The 25,932-nt window shown below is 51.5% G+C and overlaps 2 protein-coding genes across 2 annotated transcripts; one reads left to right on the forward strand and one right to left on the reverse strand.

Annotated features, from left to right (window-relative positions):
* The first annotated feature begins 4,594 nt into the window (after nt 1-4,594).
* Nucleotides 4,595-10,144, forward strand: LOC124666526 (transcription factor BIM1-like). Its single transcript, XM_047203903.1, has 11 exons — nt 4,595-4,695; nt 4,800-4,907; nt 5,580-5,828; nt 7,047-7,247; nt 7,394-7,523; nt 8,349-8,418; nt 8,499-8,633; nt 8,739-8,952; nt 9,045-9,186; nt 9,351-9,480; nt 9,786-10,144. The coding sequence occupies exons 1-11, from the start codon at nt 4,683-4,685 to the stop codon at nt 9,897-9,899; spliced, it is 1,506 nt and encodes a 501-aa protein (XP_047059859.1). The 5' UTR covers nt 4,595-4,682; the 3' UTR covers nt 9,900-10,144.
* Nucleotides 10,145-22,037: 11,893 nt separating this feature from the next.
* Nucleotides 22,038-23,099, reverse strand: LOC124651130. The gene has a single exon (XM_047190271.1). It carries the CDS (start codon nt 23,097-23,099, stop codon nt 22,038-22,040), a length of 1,062 nt encoding a protein of 353 aa, XP_047046227.1.
* Nucleotides 23,100-25,932: the final 2,833 nt, after the last annotated feature.

The following is a 25,932-nucleotide window of genomic DNA, read 5'->3' on the forward strand; positions in this document are numbered from 1 at the left end:
GGAACGTCGGGGTTGTACTGCTCGCCCTTGGCGAGATTCTTGCGCACTTCCTTCCACTTATCGCACTCCTCGAAGCGGGCGAACACGTTGAGGTACTTGAACATCTGGCCATCGTTGTCGTCCGCGTACATCTCGAACGCCCGCCGCATCTGCAAAAACAGGCCGACGATTCAAGATTAAACCTCGGCCGATGTAGAATCGACGGAGGAGCCACGGCGAGTGAGCATACCTTGGCTTCAAAATCCTCACCGATGTACGCCGTGCCACCTGCTGCACGCCGCCTGAATGATTCCCCAATGGGTGCCCATTGCCTTGTCTCCGCGTACCACCACCGTCTTGTTGAAGTATGGATCGACGAGTTTGCGCTCGTCGAATGCCACCTTGACGTGCTGCCAGTACGTCTCGAAGTTCTGATTCGCGCTGGTGATGCCGTTCATGGAAACGGTCTTCCAAGCTTCAACGAGGCACTCCTCTTCTTTGCCCGTCCATTTGATCCGCGGCTCGGTTGGTGGCGAGTTCTTCTTCCTTTTTTTCTTCCCCTTGGACGGCGCCTCCGTGGGTTCAGGCGCGGGCGCTTTCTCTTCGTCGATGTAGGTTTGTTCATCTTCTTCGTCGACGTCTTGAGTGCCGTCGATCTAATAGTCCTGGTCGAGGTCCACACCGCCCCGCGGCGCGACGACTTCCGTCGCCCTTGCCTCCTCTTGTGTGAAGAATCCCGGGCTCGACGCAGCGGCCATGGAGCCCGCCGTGGTCATCTCTTGCATCACAGGCTCATTCAGCAGCGGCATCCCGGGGTTGGAGAAGGAGAGCAGCCCACGTCGCAGGGCATGCAAGATGCCCTCGTACATCGCAGTGTCGTACGCCGGCGGTGACGGCTGAAAAATCGAGATGTCGCCTAGAGGGGGGGTGAATAGGCAATTAAAAACTCTTGCGGATTTGTCTTGTACGAATGCGGAATTAAACATCGTTTAGTTTTCAAGCACAAACCCTAAATATGCTAAGCTCAACTAAGTGTAGCAATAGCAACTAGAGCTAAGCAAGATAGGCACAAGATATATGTAGCACAAGTGATAGCAAGATATATGTACTTCAAGCACGATGGCTATCACAAGGAAAGAGAGCTCGGGTATAGAAATAACCGAGGCACGCGGAGACGAGGATGTATTCCCGTGTTCCCTTCCTTTGCAAGAAGGTACGTCACGTTTGGAGGAGTGGAGGTCCCACGAAGGATTCCCCGCGCCACGAAGAATCACCCTATTCTCCGAACCACACCCACGAAGGATAATGGCCCTTTCCTTATGGTTATCTTTTCCTCCGCTCCGGAGATGGCAAGCTCCACAACCACTTCACAAGCTCCACGAAGAAGAAGCCCGGGCCTCTTCACAATCTTCTTGAAGAGATCACCGGAGCACCAACCGCCAAGCCAACTAGGAGGTCTCCCTCCAAGAGTAACAAGCTCACGGTCTCTCACTCAAACTAATCGTGGTGGAGAGCTCAACACTATGCAATGATGCAAAGCAAGAACACTAGAGGTGTTCAAATCCTTCACTCTCAAATCCCACCCAAGCAACAAATGCTAAGATGAGATTGGGGAGGAAGAACAATGGGGAAAGTCAACAAAAGACTCCAAAATCTAGATCCCAAGAGTTCCCCTCACTTAGAGGAGAAATGGATTGGTGGAAGTGTAGATCTAGATCTCCTCTCTTAGATCCCTCAAGAATGAGCAAGAATCATGGGGGAGACAAGAGAGAGAGAGCAAGTTCTTCAAAGGAAACAATGAAGATGAGAGAATAGAAGAACTAACTTGCTTAAGGTGGAAGAAGGGCTATTTATAGCATGGGAGCAAATAAAACCGTTGGGGGAAAAAGACAGAGAAAATCGCAGGAAAAACGGGCAGAAAAAGTGGTCCCCCGCTGAGGAGCCCAACAGGGCGTCCGGTCGGGGCGGGGCGCCGCACTGGGCGGAAGATAGGCAAGGGCGCGCGGGGGCGATGCGGGGAGCAGGCCGCGTGGGCGGCGCGGTGGTGAGCGGGCCAGCGGGGCACCCGGCTGGTGGGCCGGGGTGGGAGCCGGGCGGCCCGGTAGCGGACCGACCCCGCAACCGGTCATGGGCCAGAAAGCCACTGGCCGCGGCCCGGTTGGCACCAGCGCCGGGTCCGGCGCAGACCGGGTGGGCCGGTGGCCGGTCCGGTCAGGCCGGCCGGTCGGCTGGCCCCTTCTTTTTCTTTTTTCCTTTTATTCTTTTCCCCTTTTTCCTTTTTTCTTTAATAACGAATGCTCCCGAACTCCGAATTAGATGAAATCAGTTTTGTTTGAAAGATAACAACACATTCTATCTTATAGAAAGTGAAAACACAAGAATCTTTAGGAGGAGATTTTTTCATGAATATAAAAGGGTAGAACCTTATATCATGAATAACCGGTAAAATCTTCCAACCTCGAAAATGCAATAGAAGAGTCATACGAACTCCGTTTCCAATGAACTTGGGCTTGTTGTAAAGCTAGCAACAAGCTCAAGGACCTCATACAGAGAAAAAACCAAGAAGCAATAGGGATATGCAAAGTATGCAAATGATTGAGCTCCCTAAGACGATGTGATCAAGTTACCCAACCGAAAGCCCCTCTTAATAGTGCGGCTATCTATCCTATAATCCGGTCTCGCATCAACCACCTTGAGACCGGTAAAAGGAAAACCTATCAAGGCCATACCTTTGCCTTGCGCGTCCCGCTTGATCTTGATGATAGCTCTTCAAGCTCCACTCAAGCCGGAATGCCTCACTTGATCATCGTTGCTTCGTGAAGACTCACAAATGCTCCCCCATACACCATGATGGGAAAGCTCCATTGATGCACATCTTCACATGTCCATTATCACCAAATGGACGGCAAGCTTCAAGCATGTGATCCATTTAAGATGCTCATCTTGAACTTGCACGACTCAACCTTGTATCTTCTCATACTCTATCATACTATCTTGAGATGTATAAATAATTCTTCACTTGGAATCAAGCTCTCAAGATCTTGATCATCCATTGCTTATCACATAAGATAGAGTATGGCTAATATTGAGTTCCACAAAAGAATTCCATCTTCATTTCTTCTTCTTGATCATATCACATATGTATCTTTAAATCGATGATCTTGATGCCAATACACAAGGTGTATCTTTATCTTCATGGCATCCACACTTGAATCCAACACATGGAATGCAAGAAGTACCTATGGAATATTCCTTCATATAAACTCAATGAAAACATTAGTCCATAGGGGTTGTCATTAATTACCAAAACCACACATAGGGGCAATATACCCTTACAACGGCGTATACCCCGCCATGCTGGCAGCGTAGGTGTCCTAAAACATGGCCGTGGACGGCGACGCCGGCGAGAAGGTGGAAGGAGTGCCGATCATACCTTGGGTCGGCCATGGCCCAGGGAATTGGCCGACGTGCGGATGGCCGAAGTTAATGGAGATCAGCAGTGCCTGTTCGTCCGCCGCCGCCGCCGCCACCCTCTTCGCGTTACACTTCTTCTCCCTCTCCGCCCTGCCGCGAGTTTCGTTCCACCGCCGCTCCTGATCCGCCGCCCACTCCGCGTTTGTCATGCCCGACGGCCTCTGTTTTGGCGCCTGCGGTTTCCTCGCCTTCGGCGCGCTATCGGCGGCGAGCTTCTTTGGCGGCATGGTGGTGGAAGGGAAGAGGAAGAGCTGCAACTGTGGGGGAGAATGGTGGTAGCTCCTCCGAAATTCGGTGGGGAAAATGGTTCTATGCGGCGTGTTTTGGAGGGAAAACGAAATTAATGGAGGGAACAACCAGTTCTGTCCCGACAACGCGGGCCCGCTCGATGTTTCGCACGCTTTTGTTTCGTCCGGAGTCCCCGACCGGGCATCGGGAAGATGGGGATGGCCTGGGCTCTCCGAAAGAATGAAAGCCTAAATCCGGGGGAAAACGAGGAGCTGGGGGCGCGATTGGGCCGTATTCATCTATCCGGATAAAAAAAGACATCCTGGGAGTCTCGTCGGGGAGACGGCTGAAGATGCTCTAAAGCTCTATTTTTCACTAGCGGGTTGAAGTTGCTCTAAAGCTCTATTTTTCACTAGCGGGGTTGAAGCATGCACGCAAACAGTCACAAGAAGGACAAAATCATTCTGACCGTACGCGCAGACACAAAACAGTTTCAAATTGGTCACATTTTATGTCCTGCTTACGTGGCTGCCTTGGAAATGCCCTAGCCGAACTTTGAAATCCAGATCAGTCCCCTAATAATCGAACTCTAGACAAGAAAACAGAATTTACCGTGGTTCTTCGGTAGCCCCTGGCGTCAACGGCGCGGTCGTCAACCCACGCCCAGCACGTGCTCGGTCCCCACTCCCCCAGCCCCGTACGAGAGTCTACGCGCTCGTCCGTCCCGGCACCGCTAACGGCCGTTATGGTAACGCCGTCGGGGAGAGAGAAAGTCTTGTCGGGGAGAGACGCGGTATAACAAGGCGTCGTTGCTTCTCGCAGAAGGGAAAGGGGGCGTTGGCTTGGAGCTGTGCAGCCGAGATCTCTCCTCTCCTCTCCTCTCCCTCTCACACAGGCCCAGCCCCAACCACGCGCGCGCTCTCTCCCCCACCTCTCCATCACGAGACAGCGCGGCGAATTGCCCGGAGCTTCTACGCCAGTTCGCGGTGTAATGCGCGGCCATGGGGCTCCAAGGTAAGCTCGATTTGGTCGCCGCCGCCGCGCAGCTTTTTTTTTGGGTTGGCTTCTTCTTCCTCCCTCGAACGATTCGTCATCTCAGGCGGGATGGATGAATGCAGGAAATAAGGCGACGCACGACTTCCTCTCGCTGTACGCGCCGGCCGCCAAGGAGTCCTCGCTGCCGCAGCTCCCCGGCGCCAAGCCGCCGCCGACTCCGCCCGCTCAAGGTAAACGCGCGCTCGCGGCTCCCTCCCTGTTTCTCTCTCTCTCTCTTTCTACAGGCCGGGGCTAGGGACCTGAGATGAGAGACGGTTTTGCGATTCTGCTGTTCATGAGTGTGTGGGGCGGATCTTTCTCGAATTTGCCAAATTCGGCCAATTCTCGGTGGTCTGGGAAGGAGATAGGGGATTAATTGAGCACTAGGAATGCTCCTGCCCGTTCTACTTGTTCAGAATTACAGCTAGCTTTTGCGTTTAGTTCTCTTTCGACCATGGTTAAACCAGAGGTATGACCAACTAACGGAATAATAAAGAAGCGATCACGTGTTGATACCAGCCAGCGAGGAGGGTGGATGCAGTCATGCGGAGTGCCGTCCACGACCTTCCTGCATGGCTGGCTTCGCGAATTTTATTTTGGTTTCAGAGTTTTCTTCCTCTTTGTATTTTAAAGCCATTTGCGAGATAAAAGACTACCAAAAAGTTCGGTTTTGTTCCCCGCCGACTCGCCGGAACCACCCGGTTTGCTGCGAGTTACTAGTATACTGTTTTTCAGTTCTAAATAAATTTGTTCGAACATGTTTGTCTCGTGTAGTAGTGTAGTTATGTCGTGCATGCTGTAATTATTATGTACAGCGTTTTGGACTCTGAAATCTGAAGCAAGCGAGGTGTTGGCTGCTGCAGGTTTCCTCCTCCGGACGCACGACTTCCTGCAGCCGCTGGAGCGGCCGTCGCAGTCACCGCCTCCGCCACCTCCACCGCAGGCACCGTCGGGCCACGACAGCAAGCAGCAGCTCCACAGCCAGCACGCGCTGCCCGGCGGCGTCGGCACGTTCAGCATCAGCCACGCCCCCGCCGTCCCCGTCGCCGCCGCCGTCAAGCAGGAGCCGCCCTTCGCGCTGCAGTGGGGCGCCGCCGCCGCAGACCCTCGAGGTACGCTCGCTCGCACCCGATCGATCGTGGCCACGTGACGGTGGACGGTGTCGCGCACCAGCCTTTTTTACCGGAGGGATCGGATAGCTAAGCAGAGCTCAACTTGTTTTCCTCGTGCATGCGCTGGCGGCGAGCGCGTGCCCTGCCGTCGACGGTAACACCTGGACGATGTGGACGGCCGCTCGCTGCGGCTGCGAGGCGCGCGGTGGTTGCGCCTCTTCTTTCGTCTCCTTTGCTTTTCCTCCGGGTGCGCGCGAGTTGTGGTCGGCACGTCGAGCTCGGCGCCCATGGATGCGACGCAACAGGGCCGTCGGGTTTAGCCTGGAGATGCGTGCGGGACTGCCGTTGGGTCGTGTCATCGCGTGGCTTTCTGGCGGCCGGCTGCCTGCTGGTGCGCTAGACTTTTGTTCTGCTGGTGTGGTGCGCTAGCTTGCGGTAGGGTGGGCGACGCTAGGTCGTAGGCCTGGCTGGTGCTGGTGGGTACGGGATGGGATGCGTAGAGCCCTGGGCCTGTGGGCCTGCTGCGGGCCCGCCCTCGTGGACGGTGCACGTGGATGGGATGGCGGTACGCTGTGGATGTGGCCCGTCGCGGTCTTGGGATAAACTCAACCTACAGCAACACACCCGGCCAGTTTCGGTGAGCTGAAAATAAATAAAAAATTCCAACAAGTATTTTTTTTTGCGATGAATTCCAACAAGTATTTCTTCGGCCATTGGAATGATCCGCAACGAAAGCCGAATCTGCTGCGTAGTTGTACCCATGCCGTTTGGTCGTCATGAAAATTGCTCTTGCTCCTATCCCCGCGCGTTTCTTTCGGTTCCCGTCCAATCATGCGTTAAAATCAAAATGTGCACCCTAACGTGCGATAATGTAAGATGTTTTAGATATTTTAAGAGTAGATAATAGATATAAATATGGAGAGAGTAGAAGACTGCAGTTGAGTAAATGGACTGATATTTGGAGAAATCCTGAGATTGATGGGAACATTTTCCAGATGTATTCCTTTTCGCTGCACGATCCTTTGTTAGCAGAGGCTTCTCCATTTCTGACCGTGCTAAAATTTCCAAGCACCATCTGTAATTTGGGCTACTACCGGAAGATGTTAATTTCCGACCAAAGTGCTACTCGACAAAAAAGCATCTTCTTAAAAATAATAAAACCGGACACAAAGCTAAAAGGCTTCTTCTCTTCTCTTTGCCGGTTTGCCCACTCCGCAGGCCACCAGTGGACGCTCCCCTTCGCCGCGCGCGGCGTCGCCTCCGCCAGGCCGCAGAGGCAGCAGCAGCAGCCGGCGACGGAGCGCAAGTGCGGCGGCAGCGGCTTCATGGACGCAGCCGCATCCGGATCCAGCGGCGCCGCGGGCTTCGACGACGAGGACGGCCTCGCCGCGCGCCGCGAGGTCTCCTCCTCGCTCAAAGGTACGTCCGTGCCGCCTCAATTCCGGCCCAGTCCCTCTCGTCCGCCCGCGCGCCGCCGGACCCGTCCTGGTGGCCGGAGGGTGAATGTGTTCCGACTTCGGTGGTATTTCTGAGCTGAATTCTGTTTTCTACCTGTGCGGTCGCAGAGCTCGCCGTGAGGGTCGACGCCAAGGGCGGGAGCTGCAGCGGCAGCGCCGGCACGGACCAGCTGCCCAACACGCCGCGCTCCAAGCATTCCGCCACCGAGCAGAGACGGCGTAGCAAGATCAATGACAGGTGCGTTCCTCTGCCTCCGCCAGTTCGTCCAGATTCTCCAGAAACGTGTTTCTTCCTTTCGATCGGCTCCCGGGGTCCTTACTGCCAAGTGTATTGTGTCAGTAAGCATACTTCCAAAGCAGTTACTGCATTTATATATAGTTTGTGCTCTTGCTGTAGAACCATGAGTGATGGTTTTGGTGTACCAAAATCTTAACAATATACTGTTCCTTTCGTACAACTTAATTTGCCTGATAATTCAGCAACCTTTGATTTTTCTTCTTCTAAAATACGATATCCCTGGCCTCTTCATCCATTGATGCATACAGCCTCATTCAATGAATGTAGATGTATGGTTCAAAAAAAGAAAAACAAATGTAGAGTGGAGTTCGCATCTGCAGCTTGCAGGTCCATTTGGTTTAACTGGGAAATTAATAGGTGCTTATGACAGTGTAATCTGGTCATCTTGTAATAAACTATAATTACTAGTTGTCCGTTGTGATTGCTCTTAATTTCTTTGTTTTTATGAAAGAAATGTAGACCGAAATGCTAATTAACATACATCAGAGTTAGATCCTTAGTAATAAATGGTGTAGTTTGTGGATGTGGTGGTCGCAATACTGATCAGTGCGCAGCAAGGTATCCATTTGTCTCCAGAGTTGATTTCAGAGTAGATTCATTTAGATATGATTTGACCAGGTAACAGGTTATTATACTCGCCCAGGTGTGCTGGGCCTGAGAATACTTGAACAAATAACCCTTACCGAATGCACTGCTCGAGTTTGGAGTTTCGGGTTTATTGCCATAGCTTTGCTTGAGCTAATCTTCCACTTCAACATTTTGCAGATTTCAGTTACTAAGAGAGATTCTGCCACATAATGATCAAAAGAGAGACAAAGCATCATTTCTCCTAGAGGTAAGACAGTGGAACAATTGCTTCAGTTATAGACTGTGCTGCGTGTAACATCTTCCTTACTGGCACCTACTGTAATGCAGGTTATTGAGTACATACGTTTCTTACAAGAGAAGGTGCAGAAGTACGAGGTTTCATATCCAGAATGGAACCCAGAAAATGCAAATGTGGTACCATGGGCAAACATGTACTTCCGTTCTTTCTGGAAAAATGGGCAGGTAAGTTTACATACTGCTAACATTACCTAGTCCCACATACTTGTTTGGGGCTTGCTAATGAGTTTCCGACAAACTCTCTCACCACATTCCATCCTTTCTCTGCAGAACAAGGACCAATTACCTGGAGATACTCTGCCTGACCCTTCACAAATTCTAAAGAATGGTTCCTCCCCTGGTTTCCCTTTTATAGTGAAATCTGATGACAATGACAATGTGGTCGCGTCTGCGGTTCCTTCAGGTGCGCCAGATCATGCTGAAGCTGATCCATCGGGTAGTATGTCTTACAAATCAACTGAAACTCCAAGCCCCATTATAAGAGGTACGCTTTCCGCACGAAGTATAGTTTGCAATTTACGATTAAACTCCTTCAGGAATCACCGTCTCTAATGTTGATTTGTTCTTATTTTATAGATAATGTTACATCTCAGCAACAAACTCATCAGCCAATATCATCACCTGCAGAGCACCGTGGGATAAACAACGAAATGTTCAGCAATCCTGAATTGGCAATCGATGAGGGCACAATCAGCTTATCAAGTCAATATTCCCAAGAGTATGTACTTATAACGTATTGCAGTAAATAAAATCACTTGATGTATTTTTCGTTTCATTGCACTATTATCCTCTCTTGTTTCCAGTTGTATTTGCAGCGCTAAACACACTGTTTTGTTTCTAAATATTTTCATACATCTGAATATTAATTTTGTTTCATAACAGGCTGCTCAGTACATTGAATCATGCACTGCAAAACTCAGGTATTGATTTGTCCCAAGCCAGCATCTCAGTGCAGATCAATCTTGGCAAGCGGGCTACAAAGAGATCTGATGCTGCACCTTCTGCTTCTACGGTATGATTCCTTTGAGATATAGCAATCACACAATTAAGAACATAATATCTTCTGAACGCAAGATGGTATAAGCATCCTATTCGAATGCCATTTTGTGCTTTCTATATTTGAAATTGGATCTTCAATCTGTACACGTTTTTTTAGTTATAGATGGCCTATTTGCTTCCAGTATTGCACAATGTTGAGGGCTTCAGGCCGTTCTGTAACACAACTTGGAATTAGATCATCTTTGCATCCTGCACTATTTATTTCATTTATTTCTATGGAATTCCTCTTTTACAGAGTATGTCTGTTTTACATTATAGGAGATTGTAGACCCAGCGTGTAGTAGTAAAAAAATGGATCATCAGCTAAGGTTGGGTGATGGTGTTCAAGAACATCCACGAGCAACAAAGCGACACAAGTCACATAACAGCTGAGGTTATGCCCGTTGAAAGCCAAGATGGTCCAATCATTTTTTGCTTCCGCCTTGCTATGGAGTGCCTGAAGCTGTATGTAATCATGTTACTTGTGACATCTAGGCAAACCAGACCTTGATGTATTCTTTCATTTGATCACTCCTGCCATTCTAGTCCCTAGGAAAGGAAGGAAGCTTCCGTTGCAGATGTGAAGCTGCTTTTGTCCATATGCTTCCATTCATATGAGAAGTTTCAAATTTCTCCCCTGTCTGACAGTTCTTATGTAACATAATTGGATGTGAACAATTCCGCTGATTCATGCTGCAGTGTAACTACATCCCAGAAGATTGAAGTTTCACCATTGTGTTGCAAACATGCAAATATGTTTCTAGGATTAATTGCAATATGCCCGTAATGTACAGTGTGTTTCCCTCTACTTCATTATTTTCAGATGTTACTCCTAATATTTTAGATGTCATAACTCGTAAGAATGTGTGGGACATATTAGGTTGGGGACCAGGGATGGAGAAGAGGGGAGCAGGTTATGTGTGATACAGAGAATAGGTTGAAGTTTCACTTATTCATATAAGCAGTTGGTTAGACTCCATAAGGACTGCTCCAACCACTGTTTGGATGGCGATAGAAATTGCTTTCACCCCCGCTCCGCTCCCGTGCGGTTGAGCCGGGCCGCACCGGAGCGTCCCAGATCTGGCCAGCCGCAAGCCCCCCCGTCTCCCTGCCCCTCGCCGCCACCTGTGGCCGTCGTTGGGGAAAGCCCTGGCGGCCCGGTGGCGGCGGGGCGCCCTCCTACGCGTGGGATCTGGGCGGCCCGGCTTCGGCGTCCTTTTCCGGCTGTTGCAGCTCGGGGGCTGGTCGGATGCCGGCGGCACGAGGCGGCGCGACTGCTGCGTGTGGTGGCTCCTCCGACAGTCTCCTCCGTAGAGGGTGGTGGGGGCTCTTGGGCGGCGGCCCGCGGTGGGTGTTGGCAGTGGCAGCCACGGCCGCGTCGGGCGGGTCTGGAGGTGCTGCTGCCTTTGTTTGTGCAGTGCTCCTCCCAGCATGGTGTTGGCGGAGCCGCCGTCTCCGATGTGGTTTGCCTCCACGTGGTGTGGTGGTGCTGGTTCGGGTCGTCGAGCTCTCCTTTTCTGGTGGTCGGTGGAGTGGCTGCGAGAGTTGCCTCCTCCTTACCTTGCTATCAGCCTGCAGCGGGTTGCCGTTGGGGCTGGCGGGTGCCATGGTTTCGCAGTGGCGGCCACGGTGGTGACGCGCTTCCCACCCGAGGGCCGTCGTGGCAGGGTGTGGAGCCCATCTATCTTGCCATCAATGGCGGAGGACGCTGCTTCCGTCTGCTTTGGTGTGCCCCATGGTGATGCAGATGGCGGCCATGGGTGCGGTCTCCTCTCCGATGCGAGGTGAGTCGTGGCAGTGGTGGTGGCGGCGGCTTCTTGCCGGTTGGCTCTGGTGTCGGGTCCTTGGTGGGGATCTTCGGCGCGCGGCGGGTGCTCCATGCGAGAGTAATCTATGAGGCGGCATGTTCAACAGTTAGGTGTGGCGGAGATGGATGTGTGACCACACGAGGAAGGACCGAGTCCGAAATGATGATATACGAGATAGAGTTGGGGTAGCACCGATTGCAGAGAAGCTTGTCCAACATCGTCTAAGATGGTTTGGGTATATTCAGCGCAGGCCTCCAGAAGCTCCAGTGCATAGCGGCTAAATCGTGCTGATAATGTCAAGAGAGGACGGGGTAGACCAAACTTGACATGAGAGGAGTCCGTAAAGAGAGATAGGACTGAGTATCACCAGGGAAAGAGCCGCGTGGAAGCTTGCTATCCATGTGCCAGAACCATGAGTTGGTTACGAGATCTTATGGATTTCACCTCTAGCCTACCCCAACTTACTTGGGAATAAAGGCTTTATTGTTGTTTTATCATATATGTGTTTGTTCATATTAATTTTTATGTCATGCTATATATTAAGAAGAAACATTAATGCACATGTGGCATGTAAACAACCGTCCTTATTGATATGTCCATTGATTAATAAGGTGATCAATGTTTCTTGATCATGTGACCAAGTAGTTATTAATAATGGAGACATGTTAGTGAACATGATGGACACACACCCATCAGGTTACAAAGTTCAACTTTGCGATGCTATCATGAAATGTTGTAACATAACCCTTAGACCGTGAGACTATATTTAATCACTATCCCCAGCCGCTGCTTTGACATCATCAACCGCTGCACCGTAACAGGGTAATCATAAAAGTGATACTCAAGTATGCCAATGGGGTGGGTTGAGGCGTATGAGTCAAGGGGAAAATTTGTACATCCTATGATGGATAGATACGACAAAGGGCCCACTCAGTAATATCATATCAGCACCGCTTGCAAGCAAGTGACTAGGTCACAGAGGATATGATATTATGATGATGAGTTGAATCGTGTTTGTCGGTAACGAGATAGAACAAGGTATAGTGGATATCGAAAATCAAGTCTCGGACAAACAAAGGTATCGTGTTACAATAGGAATAGGACTCGACGTTGAGGTTCAAACGATAAACTTAGTTCATGGTTGCATAGGGACCATTATGGTTTTCCAGAACCCTGATGGTCATTGATCGGAGAGTCGTCTCGATCATTTCTACGCATTCCCGAACCCGTAGGGTGATACACTTAAGGGAGATAGATTTGGTATTGTTCAAGAATATGAAGAGAACATCGAAATTGCTCCGGTGAGGAATCGGAATAAGTTCCAGAGGCAATGAATTGTTCGAAGATTCAAATACATATTAATTATTTAATTAAATGAATTAAATAATTAAATATAAAGAAAAAGTAGGAAACCCCACTAATTGGCCACAATTGGGAAGCCCAATAAGAGGGGGGCCGGCCAAACCCTAGGGGAAGCGTGGGCCGGCGGCCCAAGGTGGGCTAGCCGCCCCAAACCCTAACCTAGGGGGCGATGGAGCATTGTGGGAGGGGGGCGGCGGCTGCCCCCCTTTGTGGCCCCGCTCTCCTCCCCCATCCCCCTATATAAAGAGCCCCAAGGAGGCTCTCCACATTCATCCCCCTGAGTTCTCTCTCCCTCCCATCTCTTCTTCCTCACGTGTGTTTCCTAAGTTTGGAACGTACATAGGATTGGAGTATTCTCCTCCATCTACACGCCGTCGTGATGTTGGAACACCAGTCCGAATTTTCTACTTCCGCTGCATCGTTGAAACGGAGCTCGGGAGTCGTCTATACACCGTATACTACAACAATAATAGCATGTAGGGACGTCTAACTTATATATAGGCTTGGAATGCCAAATTTCATAATCTAAGTACTTGTAAAGACGCTGCTATAAGACTGTCGTAGGATGTCCATGACCTGTTGGCAAATACAAGGACGAGCACTGGTTGCAACATACGAAGAAAAGTTTCAGAAATCTTACAGGGAGAGGCGGACGAAGTGCCTATCTAGTTGTTGAGAACAATATGGAGCCAAGGGGCATGTCACAGTTGACGTAGTCCTGCGTGAAGGAGCATTTGATTGAGTCTTACAGGAAGGAGGCAAGGAGCAGTTGATCGATCCCAACACTCCAGCGGAAGGAACAATTAATCGAGTGGGCAACAAACTCACCAGATTCAGCGCCAATCGATCCAGCGGCCAGATGGATCCTCATAATCATCTTATGTCGATTGGGTCTCTATTGAGACAAAGAATTGGCGCATCCTGAGATACCCACTACGGGAAAACACTACGTTGCCGTGCGACCAATCGCACGGCAAAGGGGCCTATTTGCACGGCAAAGGATTTGCCGTGCGTCGGCGCACGGCAGCGTCTGCACGGCAAAGCCCTCGACGGCAAAGACTACGTTGCCGTGCGCCTGTCCAAACCGCACGGCAAAGGCTCGTTGCCGTGCGTTCGAGCGTTTGCCGTGCGCGCGCTCGTTGCCGTGCGCCCACTCCTTTGCCGTGCGCGCCGTCTCTGCCGTGCGTCCTGGAGGCTGCCGTGCGCCCAGACGTTGCCGTGCGCCCCGACGCTGCCGTGCCACCAAACGCTGCCGTGCGCTCAGACGCTGCCGTGAGCCCCGACGTTGCCGTGCGCCCGCTCGTTGCCGTGCTTCTCCTCTTTGCCGTGCGTCCACTCCCCAGCACGCACGACAAAGGATTCTCCAGGGACACACACTGGCTTCCCAGGAGCACGAGGCTTGCGCCACGTGGCGCCTTTGCCGTGTGTATGCACACGGCAAAGTGACCAAATGTCCTTTGCCGTGTGCATACACACGGCAAAGGCCCCTGGTTTTTTCATTTTTTTCTGTTTTTCTTTAATCCCTGCATTTCAAAATTGCATTTCACATATATATAACATATACAACATATATATTCACCATAGCATCACCAAACACATGAACAACACCACAAATACATCGAGCACACATAGTTTATGCATAACAAGTGCAATGTCCACAAATACATCAAGTACAAGTGCAATGTCCACAAATACATCAACACACATCAAGTACAAGTACAATCCATAACAAGTGTAATGTCCACAAATCCATCAAGACCATGCCATCAACCTTATTGTCCTCCTCCGCTTCCGCCGGCCTCATTGTCATTGCCTTGTGAATAATTATCTATAAGGTTGATGGAATGAACATTTGCATTTGCATTTGCATATTGAACACTTGAACAAGTACAAGTAGCGGGTTGGGCACAAGAGGACTCACCGCGGTTCATGCTCCGGATGATGTTCATGTTGTTGACGGTGATAGGTGTCCCCGGGGTCCGAGTGGGCGGTGGCGGCATCCACATGGAGTAAGGTGGAGGAGGAAGACTCCCCGGTGGAGTAGACAGAGCCGTATGGCTCATCAGCCAGCTCATGCGTGCCTGCTGCTGCTCGCATCATCTCGCCTGCTGTTGTTGCATCCGCTGCATCATCCGTGTCCGCTGCTGCTCGGTACTCCCGGAATCGTCCGCTCCATGTTCCGTGCGTGCTCCTGGGCCGCTCTGCTCCTTCGCTGCCATCTCCTCCTACGTTGTGTTGCCGCGATGTCATTAACATTTCAATGGAAAGCATGTAAAGGAAATGTAGAGACCCGAGGAAGAACATACCCGTAACCGCTCGACGGCTAGATCCGAAGCCCGTGGCCGGGGCTCTACCTCGGGCTGGCCGCTCTTACGACCACGACGGATCGCGGCGGAGAGAGGGAACCCTCGCCGGGTCGACGCACCCGTCACCAAACCATAGGCGGCCATGCTTCAAGCCTTCTCCCGCAAGCACCGCGACCTCGGGGTCAAAGTCCTCGGCCTCTGGATTGGCCTCCTCGCCGTACTTCGCTTGAACTTGGAGACATACGACGTGCACCGGGTCTCGGATTGCGGGTTAACCCACACGGACCCCGTCTCGGGATCGGGCGTCTTCCTTTGCTTCATCTTCTTTAGCACGGCAAAGACGTTAGGCTTCGCTCCTGTCCTGACTTCCTGCAAAAGAGAACATGTAATTGAGTGAAGTGACACACCCTTGGAGAGTTAACAAATATATAACATGAATTCAAAGAATGAAGGAACCATTAATTTGCTCACCTCCTTCTGCAGGTGAAGAGAGATGGGGATGCTGCCTTGGATATGCGATCCACCTCGCATCTCTGCCGCTTCTTCTTGCCCTCCTCGTGCTTCTTGAGGTACCGGGGGCATGTCCACCACATGACCATCGCACGAAAGCACCTATCGTCGTTGCCGACGTATCGAGGAGGGTTCTACATGCACAAGATAAACCCATTATGGTAAAATAAACTACATGGCGATAAAGAAATCAATAACACATAAATGCAAATACCTGCAAGTACTGCCACGGCTGCATGTGCGTGTCGCGAGCGTCCTCCTTACTCATGTGGACGAAGCGGTCGGCGTGCCAGTCGCGGACGCATTGAACACGTGCCTCGTAGTGCATGCCAGTCACCCTCTTCCTTGCAAGCTGGTGTAGGACATCATCGCACGCATTCTCCTTGCCCTCGGCCCTCTTGAAGAATTTCTGCAACATAGGTAAAACAAGGGGCATTAGTGCAATTATTGTGAACCAAGGAGAGTGTATGAATGGTAAGAAGTCAAAAGTCACGTACCCGGAATTTGGCAACAACCAAATCCGCCGCGGTGCCGCGGCCAAGAGGATCTTCCGCGAGGCTGTAGTGCGCCCACCTCCAAGCTACGTCGCGGCCACCATTAGGGAGATCGACTATCCCGGGGAAATAAAATCTAAGTAGGCCCCCAAGGATGTTCGAGTACCCACGTGGCGGTCTCCGCGTCGGGTCTTCAAACTGGAACGAGCTGCACCATGAAACGACAACATCAATATGTATGTGATAATAATTTTGATAATGACAAAATTGCGATAACGAAGTGCCAAAAATTAACATGTACCTCCTTCCATAGGGCACAAGAACAACGTGCACGTAGCGCCAGCCTCTTCGGCGAGGGAGCTGTGTTATCCCACGCCGATATGGCTTCCTATCACGTGGCCTCAGCCTCTCCACAGCTGGAACGTACTGGTAATCCTCCGGCTCACACCACTCTAGGTTTGGATCAGGATCGAACACTAAGTTCCCCAACCCCTCATCCTCCGAGAGGTCCTCCTCGTCCCCCTCCTCCTCCTGGTCCTCCCCACCCCCCTCCTCCTCCTGGTCCTCCCCACCCACCTCCTCCTCCTGGTCCTCCCCACCCCCGTGGTGCTCCTGGTCCTCCTCCTCGTCATCATCATCGGCTGCGGGAGGGGGGCTAGGACTAGGAGTGAGTACCCGCGTCGCATTCTTCCTACGCGGCCGCCCTATGGGTGCGACAGGAGGGGGGCTAGGAGGGGGGGTAGTAGCTCGGCCCCGCATGTGGACCTATTCTATGTGTCAAAGTGTGATGCAAGGTGTGATTCACAAAATGGTGCATGGCATGGATCCCCGGTCCGACATTCCTCACCTTCGGGCGATAACACTTAACGATTCTCGGACGTGTACTGCTGAAGTGTCCCGCCGCGGGTATATCGGGGGCTAGGCTGTGCCAAAGGGTGCCACACATGGTTTTCCATATGTCCATGGACTAAACAAACCTAAACCTATGAAAAGTTACATTGGTGCACCCTCGCGCGGAGAAATCTAGGGGGGGTAGACCCGCCGGGGCACACGTTCCGTTGTTTTGGGGGAGGAGGGGGATAACGACCACCGGAGCACCGGAACCCCACCAAACCTTGCATGTGGACCTATGATATGTGTCAAAGTGTGGTGCAAGGTCTAATGGTGCAAAAGTAGCTCCCCTAAACCCTAAACCCTAAGCCTGGGAGGCTTCGAGCCCTAAACCCCTCTAAATCCCTAAACCACGACGCGGAGCTGCAGAACCATGCATCATAAACCCTAACCCTAACCCTAAACCCTAAACCTATACCTAACCATAAATACTTACCCTTTAACCTAAACCCTAGCCCTAGCCCCTAAACCCTAGCCCTAACCCTACACCTAACCCTAACCGATAGACCGAGCACACCGTCGATCGTGTGATAATGGCTCTAGCTGCCGGTATATGTGCCAAAGGGTCCCAATCTTTGGTTCTCCATGTGTATATGTACTAAACAAACCTAAAAGAATGAAAAGTTACATTGGTGCACCCTCGCGCGGAGAAATCTAGGGGGTAGACCCGCGGGGGCACACGTTCCATTGTTTGGGGGGAGGAGGGGGATAACGACCGCCGGAGCACCGGAACCCCACCAAACCTTGCATGTGGGCCTATGCTATGTGTCAAAGTGTGATGCAAGGTGTGATTCACAAAATGGTGCATGGCATGGATCCCCGGTCTGACATTCCTCACCTTCGGGCGATAACACTTAACAGATTCCTGGACGTGTACGCTAAAGTGTCCCGCCGCGGGTATATCGGGGGCTAGACTGTGCCAAAGGGTGCCACACATGGTTTTCCATATGTCCATGGACTAAACAAACCTAAACCTATGAAAAGTTACATTGGTGCACCCTCGCGCGGAGAAATCTAGGGGGGTAGACCCGCCGGGCACTACGTTCCGCTTGTTTTGGGGGGAGGAGGGGGATAACGACCGCCGGAGCACCGGAACCCCACCAAACCTTGCATGTGGACCTATGATATGTGTCAAAGTGTGGTGAAAGGTCTAATGGTGCAAAAGTAGCTCCCCTAAACCCTAAACCCTAAGCCGGGAGGCTTCGAGCCCTAAACCCCTCTAAATCCCTAAACCACGACGTCGGAGCTGCAGAACCATGCATCATAAACCCTAACCCTAACCCTAAACCCTAAACCTATACCTAACCATAAATACTTACCCTTTAACCTAAACCCTAGCCCTAGCCCCTAAACCCTAGCCCTAACCCTACACCTAACCCTAACCGATGAGACCGAGCACACCGTCGATCGTGTGATAATGGCTCTAGCTGCTGGTATATGTGCCAAAGGGTCCCAATCTTTGGTTCTCCATGTGTATATGTACTAAACAAACCTAAAAGAATGAAAAGTTACATTGGTGCACCCTCGCGGAGAAATCTAGGGGGTAGACCCGCCGGGGCACACGTTCCACTGTTTTGGGGGAGGAGGGGGATAACGACCGCCGGAGCACCGGAACCCCACCAAACCTTGCATGTGGGCCTATGCTATGTGTCAAAGTGTGATGCAAGGTGTGATTCACAAAATGGTGCATGGCATGGATCCCCGGTCTGACATTCCTCACCTTCGGGCGATAACACTTACCGATTCTCGGACGTGTACGTCGAAGTGTCCCGCCGCGGGTATATCGGGGGCTAGACTGTGCCAAAGGGTGCCACACATGGTTTTCCATATGTCCATGGACTAAACAAACCTAAACCTATGAAAAGTTACATTGGTGCACCCTCGCGCGGAGAAATCTAGGGGGGTAGACCCGCGGGGCACACGTTCCGTTGTTTTGGGGGAGGAGGGGGATAACGACCGCCGGAGCACCGGAACCCCACCAAACCTTGCATGTGGACCTATGATATGTGTCAAAGTGTGGTGCAAGGTCTAATGGTGCAAAAGTAGCTCCCCTAAACCCTAAACCCTAAAGCTGGGAGGCTTCGAGCCCTAAACCCCTCTAAATCCCTAAACCACGACGCGGAGCTGCGAGAACCATGCATCATAAACCCTAACCCTAACCCTAAACCCTAAACCTAAACCTAACCATAAATACTTACCCTTTAACCTAAACCCTAGCCCTAGCCCCTAAACCCTAGCCCTAACCCTACACCTAACCCTAACCGATGAGACCGGGCACACCGTCGATCGTGTGATAATGGCTCTAGCTGCTGGTATATGTGCCAAAGGGTCCCAATCTTTGGTTCTCCATGTGTATATGTACTAAACAAACCTAAAAGAATGAAAAGTTACATTGGTGCACCCTCGCGCGGAGAAATCTAGGGGGTAGACCCGCCGGGGCACACGTTCCGCTGTTTTGGGGGGAGGAGGGGGAGAACGACCGCCGAGCACCGGAACCCCACCAAACCTTGCATGTGGACCTATTCTATGTTTCAAAGTGTGATGCTAGGTGTAATTCTCCAAATGGTGCATGGCATGGATCCCCGGTCCGACATTCCTCACCTTCGGGCGATAACACTTAACGGATTCCCGGACGTGTACGGTGAAGTGTCCCGCCGCGGGTATATCGGGGCTAGACTGTGCCAAAGGGTACCACACATGGTTTTCCATATGTCCATGGACTAAACAAACCTAAACCTATGAAAAGGTATATTGGTGGAACGTCGCGCGGAGAAATCTAGGGGGTAGACCCGCCGTCCCGCTGTTTTGGGGGAAGGAGGGGGACGGCCGCCGGAGCACCGGAACCCTGATATATGTGGGGGATGAGCATGGAGACTAATTTTGTATTTCACATAGTGTAATAAATAGTCATCAAAAAGAAAAACTAATTAACAAAATAAATATAAGTAGTAGATGAAATAAAATAGTTAGAAAAACAAAAAAAAGTATATTGGCGCACGGCAAAGGGAGAAGCGCACGGCAAAGGACCTTTTGCCGTGCAACTTGTCCGTCCGCACGGCAAAGTTTGGCCGCACGGCGGTGCCCGGGCCTTTGCCGTGCGCTTGTTTCTTTGCCGTGCGGCTTGCGGGGACTTTGCCGTCCCAAAATCTTTGCCGTGCGCTTCTCCAATTCTTTGCCGTGAGACACTTCTTTGCCGTGCGCCATATCTTTCTTTGCCGTGATTTGTTTCTTTGCCGTGCGCTGCGCTAATACTTTGCCGTCATTTTTTCGTTGCCGTGCGCTCTTCCTGCTACGCACGGCAAAGAAATCTTTGCCGTGCAGCAGCTCACGGCAAAGTTTGGCTGCACGGCAGCGCCTGATTTTCCCGTAGTGACCCGAGGGGATCGTTTGAAGGAGAAGAATGCTGCGATTGCATCGAGGGACGATGTGGCGGCGGGCTAGGTTTTCCACCACGGGTGGGAAGATGATAGGCAAACCATGCGTGAGTGCCGCATGTGCGGGGAATTTAGATTTGTGTTGCATCTCTACACAAGGCTCTACGGATTTAGAGACGAAATTAATAGTGTCTCATGAAGAACGTCCATGCATGACTTTTTTTGTTGTATAGTGGTACATGTGCAGAACTACGGATGCACGACACTTGGAGCGCTTCAATGTTGGATTTCTTCACGACTTTGAGGTTGGCATCGACCTTCAACTTCATCGACAAACGTTCAATATGAACGTTAGGTTTTTTGGTTTTCAAGGGTAGAAACACCAATCCCCTCCATCAAGTTGCATCTCCATAGAATAGATCTTGGCTATATTATTATGTTGTAGGAAATTTTTTTGTTCTCCGCAACTGAACCCTACAATTGCTTCACTATCTTCACGAAGAGCTCTCGCCTCATTTGATACCATCTACGAAAAGATGTTCTGGATAGGTAGGTACTTCGGCGAAATAGTCCAGCATCAACATCTCCGAGCCCATTGCTCGATTGTGCGGGATGCAGAGGCGGCCGACGGTGATCCTCGCCTCTTCGTCTCCCGGTTCTCTTCGTCGTGTAGGCTCTGCACCACCACCAGCAACAAAATGTCTCCGATCTTGTCATCGTTGGATTCCCAATAGGAATCATCAGAGGAGGGCGGTCGAAATACGCATCGACGAACGCACTTCGAGCGGAAATCCAAGATTCTCTCCATGAAGTCATCTGTTTGCACGAATTGGCGTAGGGATTCAACACAACCGTAGCTAACTGAAATAAAAGTCGGAACTACGAATGGAATCAAACCTCCGAGCGGCTACGACGCAGGCGAACATAGATAGAGGGACGGGGCATACTAGCGCTGCATGCGACGCGGATGGGCGGCGACGCGGACGAGTGGGGGCATAGACGGTGGCGGCGACCGGATCCTGGCAAGAACTAGGGCTCAAGGCAATGGCGGTCTGGGGTTCCAAGCGAAACCGGGCCGACGATCCGAGTATATCCAGTGTATGGCACCGCGATGGAGGTTTGCTGTAAAAAAAATTCAAGCCCGAACTTTTTTGCGGGATTTGTGCAGGACTCGTTCTCTGCCCGGTACCGCATATTAGCGGTTATTATCTGATTTTGGGCCGGATAAAGTGCTAGAGATGCTCTAAATGCATAATTCTGGAACAGAGAGAAGGCAAATGATCATGTAATCCAGTACCTTAGCAATTATAAATTAAAGAAAAGAAAGTAATAACGACATTAATTGTGTTGGGGCTAGATCTAGCTAGCTCTCTCTTGGATGGAGGAAGGAGGTGTTGCGCGAAACAAGCAATGCGCCCAAACGCTTGCACCACACACACACACTGCACTCTGTATTTTCTTGCGCGAAACAAGCAGTACAGGGGGTTTTATTGCTAGGCTGACGCTGGAAGCACGAACTCAACGCTGCCCCTCCACTCTGCCGTTCGATCCGCATGCTCCGGCCGGCACGCACGAAGCGACAAACACGCACAAGCAGGCGGCTGCCTCCAACAGGCAACAGATCACAACGGCTCCTACTGCATGCAGCTCCTCCACGTACGCTACGTACGCGGCAAGCTGCAGGCCGACTCAAACTTGAACACAAGTGCGCACACACGCGCCAGCGGGAAACACACACGACCACGCGACGGACGCACTTGTCGCGGTTTATTGGCTATCAAACTGGCTACGCCGTGATCTTGTTGATGTGCGCAAACTCAAAAGCCATGGCGACGCTGCCGTCCCTTCTCTTCACCGCGAACCTCTCCACCAGCACCGACCGTCCGGGGACCCACCCGGTCTCCTCGTCGACCCACCCGCCCATGTACTCCTCCCATCGCATCCTCTCCCACATGGCAGTAGACACTCCCACCCTCTGCCACGTAGCTGGTGAGATGAACCAGACGTACCCGTTACCGTAGCTTGAGCTTGACACCTCCTGCCTCGCCTCGATGCTCCCGCCGATAAGCACCCTCGACGAGACGGCGTCATCGCGGATTGGCTCCCATCGCTGCTCCAGCGTCACCTCGTAGAACGCTGCGCGGTCCAGCTGCTCCGCCGGGGAGAGGCCGCCTTCTTTGACGAGGTAGAATGGGCAATACCATCTCCCAACCACGGCCCGTGGCCGTGGCGTCGTGAGCTGGCGCGACCGGACCGCGGCGTTGATGCCCCGCGCCTCGCCGAGGTCCAAGTTCTTTGGCCTGGAGGCGTACGCGCGCCAGTACTTGCTGCCGTATAGCTTGTACGGGATGCCGCCCGGCGCGACCGCCTTGGCCGTGAACTGCCCCCTCCGGCGCTGGACGATCTCGATCTGCTGGTAGATGTCGGCCGGGTCGAACGGGCGCGGCTCGACGTCGTTGACGGACATGCCGAGGCAGCCCGGGGTCATGTCCTCCTCGCGGGAGCACGCCCTCACGAGGCCTTTCCTTCTGCCGGACGCGATGACGGGGTAGTAGCGGTTGGACGCGAGTGGCTGGTCCAGGACGGGCACGAACAACACGGTGTCCTTGGCCTTGTTCTCGCCGTCCCCATCGTCGTGCCCAACCGTGAACACGCGGTTCTGTGGGAACGGGAGGTTCTCCACCATAGACCTGCTGCGGACGCCGCCCGTGCACCACACCTGCTCATCATCGCTGTCGTCGTCGATGTCCTTCACGACGAGGTAACCCGAGTTCCCGCCGTCCGGAGGCGGCCATAGCACGGCCTTCGGGTTGCTCACCAAGAGAGAAAGCGGCCGCGTTGCATACATGCCGCAGATGCTTTCTGCATTACGTCCCCTGCGCTGTTAATTTATGCTTTGGGTGAAGTACCTACGCAGGATCATTTCAGTAGATTCGCCATTTATAATTCGCCATTAGTCCTCCTCGTTCACGGCATGATGTTGATGGCCGCCTGGCCGGCGATTGATGTCCATTGTACCAATACATTTTTTGTTTCTCTTTTACTATTGATGAAAAAGGGGATGGATCATAATTAACCTTGTTCAGTTGTTCCCTGTTGGATGGAAATTCAATCACCGTCCAGACCAAATCCGCCCCGAGCCAACTCTCCAGTCAAGTTTACCCGCCGGCCTGGTCATAGTCTCAGTCTCTCATGCTACTTATAGTGGTAAATATCATGTAGTAGTATCATGCATATGATATTTGTGTATGATACTATCTCTATAGTGGCTAGTATCATGAAGTACTATCATAGTCATGCTATATTTATTGCTTTTTAGAATCTCAATGCAAATTTGTGCACAAGATTTGTTTGGCATTAACTTTTCTCGTGACATACACTATGATACAGTATCTACCTATGTTACTCTAATCTCCTCTCTTCTCCTTAATTAGCTGCCACATCAGCATTTTTCTGGGACCAATGTGCATGATACTAGCACTATGGCTAGCCTCAGACCCCCGAAGTTGATGTACCGCAAGCCTGCCCTGAAATCCATCCATTCAGGTCGGTCCCCTCTTCCCGCGTCCTCGTCGAAGAAAAATCTCAAATTCTAAATCAGTTTAAGCATGCTAATTGTACTCCCTTTGGCCCTGGAAAGTTTTGGTCAAAAATGTGTTCTATTGGGCTGCAGTTAAAATACAAATTTGTGGCTGTATATAGAAATAAAAACTCTTCTTATTTTATCTCAAAATCTGAGTTTTTTGTGTAGCCCAAAATATAACGTATATATTTTAATGAAACTTATGTGTATATGTAGTTATATATTTGTTTTCAGAATTTTTTATACCTAGAAATAACGTTTTTCATTATTTTTTGGAAAAATGAGAGCACTGATGCTCTCAGGTGCAACTAATAGTTTTTGCGATTCCTGGGACAACATACATCTATATAATCAAATAACATTGCTAATTTCAGTGTACCTTCTTGGCTAGAATATACTTGAAGATCACGCTGACATGGAACAAGCAGGATAATAGCTCGTTATATATCTGCAGGAAGTTGAAAAGCCAAGAATATCGAAATCTGGGTTTTTAGACTTTGCTCCTAGGAGCCCTGTTGAAAATTTTACTCCTGAAACCATATATAGATCGAGACGATATGCAGGATAGTTGAGAACATACAAAATTCTACAGACCTCGAGGAAAAGCTATGAATTCAGAATAACCAGTACAGGAGCAATACTGTTGGGGGGATGATCCCCGGTATACCAAAGGCATGCCAAACCGGATGATTTAGGCCATCAAAGTACCGGTTTAAAGGTTGTTCCGGATAGCGAAAGTTGATTCAGAGAATCATACCAGTATCCCAAGGAGGGGGATACCAGAACTAGCTAAGAGCGTACCGGAACACCGGAACAGGCTACACTGTAGCACGTCGGCAAAGACCAGTCAAAGATGCTCTCCAGAGCTAGAAGACAAAAATGAGCGAAGCACTTCAGCTTTAATCGAAGCCATGACGCCAAAGGCAAAGGATGACGTAAAAGGTGCCAGAGGATGTCACGGCTTCTGATTAAAGGCATACCGGCATCACCGGTAGCTAAAGTAGCTTTGTAAAGTAGCTTTGTAAAGTAGTTTGTCCAGTCAAAGATCTCATTAGAGTTTCTTAGGGTTTCTTCCCCTGTAAGCCACCCTCTCCCCTATATAAGGAGAGGGGGCACAGCCCTTCGCGGGCACGACGTGATTCTAGGTTACGAAGCTTGTACACAGAAACTTGTAAGCACTTGACATTAGGAAATAGAGAGATATAGTGCTGTACTTGTTCTTGAGTTCATCATCTTCTACCTTCGGCCCAAGCCAAGTTCTTGAGGAATCCATCCGGAAACCTCTCCATTCATACCAAAAACCCTCCCCCCGAATTCTCTAGCGTCCATTCGGCCCCAAGATAAGCCATCCCATGGCATCTGTCTGTTCACCACGACGACAGTTGTCGCCCACCGTGGGGCCAGCAGCGGCGCTTGCTGGAGTTCATATTCGGGCGGGCCTCCTCACCGTCGGCGGCGAGCGCGTCGTCACCGCGCTCGTCAACCGCATCCGCGACATGCGCTTCATCAACGACAACACAGGCTGCTTCTCCAATGGAGTTAAGTTCCCCAAGAACGGCCGCGTCATCGAGTTCGGGAGCATCCTCGTCTACTACGGCACCGTCCCCGAGCGCCAGTGCCTCTCGCCGGTGCTGGTGGCTCCGGACCCGCCAAGATCTGCGCTTCGCAGCGACCGTGCTGCCGGCAGCGTCGAGGTGCTGGTCGTTGGCGCGGGCGACGCCGGCAAGGGAGCTGCGGCGGAAGGCGCTGGCCGGACGAAGTCCGCGCGCACGGCCAAGCCGCCAACCGAGCGCGACCCGGAGGCTGCAGGAGCTTCCGCACCACCACCAGAGACTCCACTCCAAGCGGCCATGAGTGTCCTCGCTACGCCCATCGCGCGAGAACATCGACCCGGCGGTGGCTCGGGCGGAGCTGCGGGCGCAACGCCGAAGGCTGCTCGCGAACGGCGCCGACATCGTCCGGGCGCAGCGCGAGCTGAACCTAACCCTACGTGAGTATAACGCTGCCCATGCCTTTGCTTCTGTTAGCGCTCAGGCTGCAAGGATACTGGAAAACCGGCTTAGAGCTCGCAACCTAGATCAGGACCTGCGTAAGGAGA

This window comes from Lolium rigidum, chromosome 1 (assembly GCF_022539505.1).
Source record: "Lolium rigidum isolate FL_2022 chromosome 1, APGP_CSIRO_Lrig_0.1, whole genome shotgun sequence".
NCBI classification, from domain to species: Eukaryota; Viridiplantae; Streptophyta; class Magnoliopsida; order Poales; family Poaceae; genus Lolium; species Lolium rigidum.